At 41.4% G+C, this 11,748-nt stretch overlaps 1 protein-coding gene across 1 annotated transcript in view; it reads right to left on the bottom strand.

The window, feature by feature from the left end:
- Nucleotides 1–2,167: 2,167 nt before the first annotated feature.
- Nucleotides 2,168–11,748, bottom strand: part of LOC104162836 (unconventional myosin-IXa-like) — a gene marked incomplete at its 3' end in the record, with an annotated part of 35,723 nt that continues 26,142 nt past the window's right edge. The window contains exons 8-9 of the mRNA XM_009701664.1: nucleotides 2,429–2,436; nucleotides 2,168–2,372 (exon numbers count right to left, since the gene is read on the bottom strand). Of these exons, the coding sequence (XP_009699966.1) occupies nucleotides 2,168–2,372; nucleotides 2,429–2,436 (213 nt within the window). The remainder of the gene's footprint in view (nucleotides 2,373–2,428; nucleotides 2,437–11,748) is intronic.

The following is an 11,748-nucleotide window of genomic DNA, read 5'->3' as shown; positions in this document are numbered from 1 at the left end:
GGAAGAGGGAAGATTTAGATTAAATAAAAGGAAGAAATTCTTCACTATAAGAGCAGTGAGGCAGTGGCACAGGTTGCCCAGAGAAGCTGTGGATACTCCATCCCTGGAAGCGTTCAAGGCCAGGCTGGATGGGGCTTTGGGCAACCTGGTCTGGTGGAAGGTGTCCCTGCCCATGGCAGGGGGGTTGGAACAAGATGGTCTTTAAGGTCCCTTCCAACCAAACCATTCTATGATCTCATTTTTTTTAAAAAAATATATATTAGTGATGCTTAGCCAGTATGAAGAGCTGCACCACTACTAGGGATAGCATTTGTGTGAGATTAGAACAAGCAAAACCAAGAGCAATTAAAGCTCTCCTAATACACCTGATTTGTATCTCATAAAGGGGTCTAATAAACAGGAACAGAAGCCAATCCTCTGTTCTCAGTAAGTCTTGGACATGTAGCCAATTGAAAACAGCACATGTAGGCATCTTGGGGATGATGATCTCTGCAGCAGTCATGAATTTCATGATTAAATAAGACTCAAAATATACTTTTATTTGAATAGGGCTTAAGGGTGCCAGCTACTAATAAGAGTGCTAGTGTCAGAGAAGTAGCTACTGCATGTGCTAAAATACTATTAAAATCCAATTTTTGTCTCTCACACTGTTACAGCTCCATGAGGGCCAAAAAAACCCATATGTAAGGTGCCTTCAGCTTGAGTTTGTAGTTGTATGGACAAGAAAACAACTGCCAAGGGACGGCTTGTGGGGTCTGTCACTCTGTTTTGAGATGGTGTAGCATCGAAGGAAGGGAAAGACACGTAGCTGTAAAGCAGAGCTAAATTAGGGAAGGAGCAGAAAACGAGGAGGATGGTGATGATGTATAGTAGCACCGCATACAAAACCTGCCGGTGCATCACATCCTCTCTACGGCTTACCACCGAAGTTGGGAGAACAATTCTAGATTTGAAAAAACTAGCTGAAAAACGATAAGTTGCTGGAATTAGGCAAGGTCTAAATCCTCTTTTTGTCCAAACGCAGGTTTTAGTGTCTCACTCTTATCTCCGATCAGGTTCAGCCTATTCAGTGACTCCCAAGTCGCACGTGTGTGCACACAAAGAATTATGGTTTCCTGCTGTTCTGCTCGCTTTCTATTTATGACCAAATACATCGTGCGTCTGGTTTACATTCACAGCCATGTCCTGCGGCGGGAGATAGATTAAGCAGCTTTTGTGGTTCCCCTTTGGGTCACGGGACATAGGCTGAGACAGGCAGGCTTCACTTTTTTTTTTTTTTAACAGAGGCTTAACACCCAGAGGAAAGTACTCTTGCAGGATATCAGACTCTAGCTTAATCCCTGTCTTGGCATCAAGGAGTATTATATCATACTCAGGCTGGATAAGTATGATGTAATTTTCCATACTCGTATTTTATCTTAGCATCATATTAAAATCCTGTCATTCTCATGTTTGCTTTTCCTAAGAGAACTCGAATCATTAATGCATCATGCTGACTCCAGCCTGCAAAAGGTATTTTTATGTTTGATTAAGGAGGAGGAAAAAAATATCTTTAAAAGCATCACTGGAAGAAGAGGAGTGAAAAATGCAAGAGGAGTTTAATTACAAAAAAACCCCAACAAACCACAAAAAAAACCCAAACCACCTAACCAAAAGAAAAGTTCACTTAAAAATGCTATAAACTTTCCTGCAAAGGCTCATTTTTATGTTTTACTTCTATAAATGTACCTGCAAACTATATAGTTAAAAAAAACAAAAGGAAAACCCTAAGCCTTGCACTACCACAACTGCTGGCTCCTGCCTTCCCAGCTGGCTGCCACATCCCAGCAGAAACCTTCCACTATCACCCCGGAGCTGGGAGGCAGCAGGGTGTCCTGCCAATGGATTTTATCCAAGAGATGCAAGTGTCAATGATATTTTCCAGAACTTATGGGTGGATTTTACAATGAGAAAAAATAGACTGGAAAGTCATTACAATACAATACCAATTTGTTCTCCAATACAACACTGAACAAGGCGGCATTGCAGAATATTTTTCACTAAATCAGTTATAAAGTTCTCAGATTCAGAGAGATTTTTTTGGTACTCGTTTCCAACTTTACATATCAAACACCTTTTTTTAAATTCTTCTTGTGCTCTCCCTTCTCTAGTACCAGTTTCCCAGTACCTTCCACGACGACCTTTCTTGGACCAACTTCCCAGTACCTTCATGATCACCTTCCTTGGACAAAGGTCCATCTCCAACCTGCCAGTCTGTATTACCCAGAGGTATTTTTAGGGGCTCTCCCAAACCATCCCAACACCCTTCCCAAGAAATCCCAAATGCCACAGGAGAACTCAAATCAACAGGTTTGTCCAGTGAGACAATCTTCCTGCAATGAATATATCATCAGGTTGACAAGAAAGTCCTTCAGAATTACTAGCTTACCTGCTACTCTGGGAAATAAGAAACCATTAATCATTAATCATTTTTTTAAAATAATTAAAAATATTTTTAATATTCCACTCTTTTCATCATGGGTTGACATGTTCTTCCTTACTCCACTCCCTGTCTCACACACGTTCGGACTGAAACGGCTCATGCCATGCCTATGCTAACACAACTCCCGAGGAATAACAGAGGAAGTGTCAGCACGCTCCTGCAACCTGACCCCTTCTTACTCACCCTCCTGTCATTAGATGGATGTAAATGGGGGAATGGAGTGGAAAATCTGAAACAAGAATGTCTTCTGTGGGTGTTGAGAACTCACTTACCATATCTCAGCTGGTGGCAGCCAGGACTTGGAAGAGGACAGATGGGAGACCTGTCATCCCTGTCACAGACCAGAGCCTGCTTGCTATTTATCTTTAGAGATGTTTTGCAAGTGCCCATCCATAATATTGTCATATTGTAGCTGAGTATTTGTAATATGCTGAGGTCATGCTTTTTCAGGTTACAGCCAAAACCAAACTAAACCAACAAAAGACTTGTTAACAATTTTCTCAAAGTCTCAACTGTGGAGTCATGTGGTTACAAGCATCATCCTCCTAAAAAGACTTCAGGTTGAAGCCTTCAGCCTTCGATTTGGACAGTGTGGTTAGAAAATGTCATCAGTAACAAATCAAAAGAGAAAAGAGAAAAAAACCCCAGCCTCTCTTCCTGAAATAAAACTACTCCAGAAAATGAGTCTGTGGTTCTCGCTTCTCCCTGTGGAGAAAAGGATGAGAGGAGAGACACATGGAGCACCTACTGAAAGGTGCTCATGTAGAACAATCACGAGCCCACCATAAAAAGCTGCAGAAGAACAGAGTCACCAGGCAGTCAAATTTGAAGGGTCTGCTGATGGCAAAGGTTTCAAACACTTATTTCAAACAAACTGTTTTCCTCCATCTATGTTCATCCAGCATCTGTTCTATCAAAAGCATGAACTGAGAGCCCATTCAATCCATATTTTCACAGTGAAACTGGTACATAAATAAATTAATAGGTTACCTAGTGGCACAAGAAGCAGATGCGTGACCTGACCTGAGAAGGAACCTGTAGGGTACATTTAGGAAAATTTGCTCACCACTTTACAGGTACAATGTACCAGCATTCCTACCATGCAGTCCAATGCATCGCCAAAAATAGCACTCGAGCTTTTAGAAGCCAAATCCCGCCTTTCTATTGGCCCTTCACAAGCAGAAGACACTATTGTAGAAAAACTTGTTCTGCCACTGTATCATTGTCTTCACTATAGGCTTTTTTTTTAGCAAGCTTCCTCAAAGAGAAATTATTTCTCGTCACACCTTGGCTACTACGGCTGTATAGGCAAAGTCCGTGCAACAGTCCCTGTCCAGTCACGGAGCTTCTACACCTCCTCCTCCATCGAGTCTTGATAAACAGCCTCAGGCTAAGAAGAAATCAATCTAAAATTATTCAGACTGTATAGAAAAATCACATATTCCAAGTAACTGTACCAAAATTACATCCTGCGTGGGAAGAGCGGACTTGCTAACCCAGGAATGGTTTGTTTCCATTCTTACAAAACTTTTCACATGAGTTTAGCCTAGATTTCAGTAACAAAAGGGACTCTGTGAAATTAAAGTGTCTTTTCACTAATCAAATATAATTAAAAGAAGCCTTTAAAGAGTTGAGAATGGATTTGATGACAGAAAGGGCAGCTGGAGTGGGGAGGTTGGTTACGGGCAGAGCAGTCCATGGAAAGGCAGCATTTCCGTTCTTAAAAGTACTTATTTTGGACTTTGCTCAGAAATCTTGATATCTGAATGTCTTCCTTTTTTTTCCAGACATTGGTGCCAAATAAATAGTATGTACACAGCTAGCACACAAGAATTTCCATGCTGGCACAGAGCAGAAGAGTGACTGTAATAGCTTTTGCACATGAGCACTGGGTTCCCCAAGTGTTTGGATGTATGTTGTCAACCATGAAGTTCTGCAGGTATGGGAGATCGTCATAGACACTAGCTCTGTTTGGCCAGATCTCAGCATCGGCTTCCACGCACCACTTCATGGAAACATTAGGGCACATAATCATATCATAATGTGAAAAAAATCATGAAAACAGGTTAAAAAAAGACCCAATGTTGATGGACTTAGTCTTCCTAATAAAGGGAGGATGCTGCATCCCATGAAGAAATACATGCAGGACACCAGTCTGATAAAACCACTAGTTTCAGCTAATCCGTATTCTGTCACCAAGCACAGCTGTTCCTTGCATTTTGAAGGGAAAAATGAGAAAGCTAATCCCATGGAAAAGTTTCTTTTGAAGTTCTACACTGACAGGTTGCCCTGCCTGAAGCAGAGACGCTTACTTGGCTCTTAAAAGCTTTGTGGGGTTTCAGTTTTATTCTATTAATATTTTTCTGTTAATTCTGAATACACTCATCAACATACCAGGTCTTCAAAGGAATCCTGCTAAGCTCCTGATGCTAATAACCTGTGGTGACAATGAGTCTCCAAAGCTAAGGCGGTTTGGTATAAGTAGGTGCTTCCAGCAGTTTTGCTACTTTCTATTCCGTTAAGTGTCCCGGTCCCCATACTTCAGGACTGAGAATTTTCATTCCACTTTCTTCACACTGTTATTTATTTTGTCTCCTTCCCACTTTTTCTTCTCTAATATTTTCAGTTTGTTAAATGCTCATGATTAGTTGCAACTATGATCTTTTCCTTTGTGGACTGTTTTTTTGTTTCTCTTAGGTAATGTTATGCCATTTGGCCTTCAAACTCCATTCTTTTTCTCTTTATAATGATCTGAAAAAGGCATTAGACAGGACCACTACTAGTACATAAGCTAATGAAACACTGCTAAGCTCTTTGCTGTAACGAAATACTTTTCCCCCCCTCATTGAGGTCGGCTCCGCAAGGCTTCTCTATCTTGTGTCTCTGCCAATTAACTGTTACCATGCTGAAAATTAAATGCTCTCCTCAAGCTTAAGCCACTAACGCAGAGCAGTTTATCAATCAGAAGAACCATCTTGTGATGGTAATTCATGAACATGCCAAGTGTCTTATATTCATCAGTAAGAAATTCATCCCAGGTAAAGAAGGTCAGGGTGAAGTGACACTTTATGACATGAAAAAAAATTCTAATGTCTTTGTGCCACCAGAAGGAGAGATGTGCCTGGCCCATCGCTCCTAGGCAAACGTTCCCTCCTCTCCCTCTTTCTCTACACAGGGCAACACTGGTGTTTACTAGACTTCTGCTGAACTTAGCAAAAGGACACAAACCCAACTCTCCTTCCACTCCAAGGACTTTCTCTAGGTTAGCTAATTGAGTCAGCACAGGCCCAGGGATCACAAACACCTGAGACAATGAAAGGATGGAGCAAGGCTGCACAGCCCTTGGTAAAGGCAGGCAAGACACGGACTGTCTTTCTCCTGCTTTATCGTCACACTAAAAGCATGGTTCAATGCTTATTACCCTCTGCTTTTTTCTGCACATAGCAGATTTTCAGGAAATGGAAAATTTTGGTTAGCAAATCTGACCTGCAATGCATAAGTGGTTTTCTAACTAATCATCAGCTGATTTCGCACGGACCTGTAGCCACACGTATTTATGTGGAATAAAAAGCATTTCACAGATTCAATTGCAATTTGAGTGCTCTGTACACCATCACAGAACAGTTTGACGGCGTCCTTCTGTGGCCACATAACCACCTGCATGTAACACTCATTTGCTAAATAGCATATAGTCATTTAAGCAAAGATATGATAGCACATTATAGCCTATAAAAACTTGCAAATAAAAATTTTTAAAATATCTTGGCCTTACACAGAATTTTAGCAGACCCCGAGAACTGGGGATGCTTAGGGCAGTTTGCAGATGCAAACAAAATATGTTTGCATCCCAGGTCTTGCTGTCACAATATAGAAGAGTGTCATAGGGGCAGGAAATTACACGTCTTTTCTTTGTGCGCTCCACAACATCTGCTTGCAGGGACCTCCCTGGACATACAACTCAGTCCTTTTCAGTTCCTCTAGTTTTTAAGACAGCCATTTTCCACTTACAGTTATGAATACACATTAAGTTAAATACAAGACATATTTATGGTGACACTCATCACATCAAACAACCGGCTCCTAACAGCTTTCCAAAATTAAAGGAAGGGAAGAATCAGGTCACTTGTTGCCCAAGAAGTTGTCTCACATCTTTTATTTCCCTTCTGTTGGGTAATTTCACATCAGACTTCTTCCAAAAGTGTGAATTAATTCATTAACTAACCCTTAGGGGTAAAATGTCCTTGGTCACAAATGGCTGAAAATTATAAAGATCTGTTAAAACAAAGCCTTTTTGCAAAGTCATTCGCTTAAGAAATACCAACAGAAGTAAAAAAATTGAAATCATCATGGAAAAATCTCGTTTCCAGAGGGATGTAAAAGAGGATTCACTAACAGATGTATCTACTTTGATAACAAGTTTTTCCTCATCTGATGAAGAACACGGAAAAAATGCAGACACTGGTGAAAACCAGAGAAGCAGGTGACAGACACCAGCCTGATAAGCAGAACAAATGGGATGGAAACAAGTTGGGGATGGTTGAGGAGCTCAGACACGGGGCTTGTCTCTGGCACGATGGAACGGGGGAGTGAGAACCACCAGTCAAGACGCTGAATGGATTCGAGAGAGGTATGTGACTGTTAGTCAAGGCATAAACTAATGGCCTTGGAGCCTTGCAGTAAGCGGAGATGGAAAATACCTGAATTCTTTGAATTAGATACAAGTAGGAAGACAGACGTCACCCAGAAGGGCAGTTCCTTGCACAGATTAAGCTTAAGATGATGCACAGATTACAAGCAGGATCAAGACAAAGATTTTTTAATAACTCCACATTTTCCACAAAGATTTGATTAAAGTGCTCTGCTCCTGCATTGGCTGCATGTTTCCTACCAAACATCAGTCAAGTCACTTAATATTTAGCATGTCTGCTGTTTGGTTTTTTTTAATATCTGAATTGTGGCTTATGAAACTTTCCTACCTCAGTAGGAGGACTGAAAAAATGCATATAATAATATATGAAAAAAATGCTCAGATTCTGGAGTTGAAGGGCACTTGGGGAAGGACAACAGCAACCCTCAGCACACGTTATTATTCTGCTACCATTAAAATCCTATTTTTCCCTATTTCATCTATGTGCCTGCTATACTTTACCTCATAAGGAAGAAGAATACTGTGGCTGCACAGAGATGCCCAACGTTCAAGGCAGACCTGAATCAAAATACTCTAATCATCCCAGACACCACTGACGGCTCTCTTGCTCCCACAGTCAAATCTTCTCTTTTCGAAGAGTCCTTACCACTGCATTTTATTTGCTAAATGAAGTGGACTTGGCCAGCTTGCTGTTACCAAATACTGCCCTCACCCTGCACAGATACACCGTGATTTCTCCGGAAATCCAGTAACTGCTGGTCGCTCCATTAATACACCATCTCGCTCTTGATAAAGACATTGGCAGCTGTTTTGGACAACGAACCAAGGCCTCTGAATGCAACTTCAGCCTTTCATGTCCATGCAGCCCTTTTTCTAAGTTTATCTACAGTGTAAAGCTTCTAAACCGTAGTGCTAGACCAAATTACGCAGTCATTTCAAACACTGCATTAAAATACCATCCAGCTACTATAAAAGGAAAAATGAATGGTTCCAGGAGGCAGCTCTGCGGCAGACAAGGCAGCATGACTCTGAAGATAAGAGGCAGCTGCCAGAGGTAAATATAAGCATTATTTATGGATGTGGTTGTCCTTGCTCATTTAAATTTCGACAGGCGCTGGAGATGCAGACCAAGAGCAGACAGGCAGCTCTCCCCGTAGGGCTGCTGACGCATGGGGTCTACAATCAAGCCCACATTTGCCATTGGTGCCACAGGAAGGAGAGGTTGCAACTACAAAGCGGTGTTGATTTTTACCTTCAAAATCTGGTCTCTCCTTGACTGCCTCTCCTTAATTTCAGAAATAGCAGTAGCTCCAGTGACATGGGGACATACTCAAATGTTAATACCATGGTCAGACACAACCTCTTATCAATGCACCATGATTTACTGAATGATCAGAAAAACCTGATGGCACATTACACTTTGCAGAGTCTTCCTGAAGAACCACGTGCTCATTCCATAATCCTGGTAATACCCTGAAGACAGGCACTGACTACAAACCAAGAAACAATAGATCGCACCTTGAAATGGGAGCTCAGTTCAGAGCAGTTTATCTGCTCCTGGCTACAGCCCTGCTCGAGCAGCTGCTGCTATCACATACCTTGTACCTGGGTGAAACACAGTAAAATGAAAACTGTACATGCTGGGAAGAACTTGCTCAGCTGAAGATGATGGCACTAGCAACTGCTGCTACACACAAGGCAGTGCTCTTGCTTTCTTGGAGTCTTACCTTCTAGTTGGACTTCAATACAACATTTTAACCTGTTAACCTGATTCAGATCCTCCAAGGTCATCCAGCAGAACAGTTGTATGCAAGCGAGACTCAAAAAGTCTTGACTTATTAAGAGAAACACAGAGTTGACAAAGCCAACATTTCTGCCTACCTTAAAAATGGCACACAACTCACGGGGGCAAAGGCATCAAGAAAAGTCCTAAGTAAAGAAGTACAATATGAATAAACATAGAGGAAACAGTGGCAAATTGCAGCTTTCTCCAACACTGTAGGCTTCAGGCTGCTGGGATGTCTGTCTGCAAGTTGTCCCCACAAGAGTATCTTTTACCCAAGCAATGAAACGTGCCAGAATAAAATATCTAGTTTTACTTAAATTACTGCAAAGATGAAGAGAACAAACCCAGGAAGAGAGTTTGATATAAATTTGTAACTGTCATGAAGGAGAATGTTTCAAACGAGGTCATACCACTGTTTCAAAAAAAAAAAAAAAAAAAGCCCCAAACCACAGGACAGTGTTTCTAATCAGCGTACAATAACAACGCAGCGAGCAAGCATGCAGACAGAGAGGAATGCGGCATCACTGCAAATCCAACAAAGGCATCCTCTCCATGCGCTTCTAGGACTACAGCTTGGGAAAATGAAAGAGAAAAGGCTCGACTCTGTATAATAAGTCCAATCTCAGCTCTGATGCCTCCAAATTTCTGAAGGGAAGGATTACTCCAGGGCACCTGTCTCTCCTCTGCTCGTTCAAGGCTATAAAGAGGGGGTAACAATTGTCATGGCAGGACCCTGAGGTTACAGATCTCACAGGAGCCAGGCTGTGATCACAGAATGATCACATTAGCATTAGCCATTTCATGGAAAGTGTTTCTATATCAAGCTGTCATCCACATATATTCCAACAATGTTTGATGAAAGGGATCAGCAAACATCAGCTCCTGTGCAGAACGCAGAAAGTGAAACAACGCCTGAACTCCTATGGGTGAGTCCAACCACCCATACTGAATACAGTATGTGTCTCTCTAGTATGGAGTAGATGCACATAGGAACCTCATCAAAGCTCAAAACCCCATCCCAAACGCAAGATCTCAAGGCTTTTTACATAAGAATGTTTGTTTCAGATTAAAGCTCCATACTTCTAACTCCTCACTAATAACTCAAAATTCATAAAGAGGTAGAAGACAACCCAAAAACCCAGGCCTGTAAGTGCCTCATCTACAGAGCCAATGGCTCCATCAGGAGACACACAATCTCCTCAACAACAAACTCTCCCGCTATCCTGAGCGGTCTCATCAGTGATACTGGAGGCAGAAGCCAAATGCTACTTACTCCCACTTCACCCACAGAGCCCAGTAATTTACTACTTCCACTCACAGTTTAGACAATAAGTTTCAGAACCAAATAAAATTTCTTAGAATTCCTTCTTTTGTCAAGTTTTTGCTCTTCTTTTAATAACTGCTACACTGTGCAGCTTGCCTATATAAAATTGTTCAAAGCCTTGGAAGGCACTTGGTAGATCCAAGCTGCTCCTCTTGATGGTATAAAAAAAGCAAGGACATGCCAAAATGACATTTTTACAATCCTTTTTTGAGAGCCAGTGCAGTACAGTCTTTTCCAGACCAACTCCTCTGAAACTTTCAGTATATCAACAAGCTATGCAAAAAACATCAAGCATTTCAGCATCTGAAAAACAAAGTAGCTGCTACATGCATCATCACTCTATCAGGAAAGGCAGCTGCCTGTGACTTATAGGAGTTGTGGTGGGACAGTCATGTCTGAAAATACTCAAAACCTCAATCACTCCATCCATTGGAGCCAACTATAATGCTCTTTTGTAAAACACACAAGAAGAATAACCAGCCCATTTGTTCCCAACAGTACCAAGAGTCCAGTTAGTCATGAGTGGGATTATCAGACATCAGTAGTCTTTGTAAAGTCGTAAAATGTCAAATGAATCCTACTCTTCCGTCCTGATTCAGACGGATCTGAATCTAAGTCACCTCTCCTACTCCCAGAGCCAGAGGAAGACCAGGAGAAGACCTCCTATCATGGTGAGGTTCTAGTTAGAGCATCTCAAATTCTGCTCTAGTACGTCAAGCATGAGCAAATCAGTAGCGAACCTGCCAGCAGAGGTTTTTTTATCCACTGTCAGATAAAATTTGGTGGTTAAGATGTTAATGTTTTAAGTACAGTGAATAAAAAGCACGGGTGGTGCCTATTTTTTATTAACAAAATTCACATCTTCTTACAAAATGATTTTGTCATGGAGATTACATCAATGTTTCCCACCAGAGCCTTGCACTTCTTTGCTTTCCCTCACAGTCACCACAATCACCACACCCTGATCTTTCATTTCTTGTACTAGATATCAGCGAGAAACCTTTATAAGTGAATACCTGAGATCTGTGAGCAGACACATCACCAAAAACATTTTGGAACGTACTTGAGAAATTAATGCTCAGACATTTTAGTTAGCAAGAGGGGTTCTTTGGTCTCAACAGAGGGACCATCTAGGTAAGACTGATTCAGGCTGTTTCAATACAAAACCTGGTGGCCCAGGTTAAAATATTAGAAGAAACAGTTTAATGCAACCTGCCATGTTTTGCAGCGAGGTGGCTGAAGGCACATTGCTGCATGTTGTTCCACCATCGTAGCTGTTGGGAAGTAACCTTCAGTAGAAGGGTGGTTATAGTTACATTTCAAACTTTTCTAGCAATTCTTAAGTCTGTGTCCAAGATGCAGGAAAAAAGTACAAATACCACATCTGTTATACGTCCATCATACAGAAACAGTAAGAGCATTTGTGTGCCCTTTGTTAGGGGAGATTCAAGCCTTGCACAAAAGCAAGACTTACTGAGCTTAAACACACAGTCTCAAAATGGGAGAAA

This window comes from Cariama cristata, unplaced genomic scaffold, assembly GCF_000690535.1.
Source record: "Cariama cristata isolate BGI_N322 unplaced genomic scaffold, ASM69053v1 scaffold15216, whole genome shotgun sequence".
Lineage (NCBI taxonomy): Eukaryota > Metazoa > Chordata > Aves > Cariamiformes > Cariamidae > Cariama > Cariama cristata.
The sequence above is the reverse complement of the archived record's forward strand: the minus strand, read 5'-3'. Positions and strand labels throughout refer to the sequence as shown.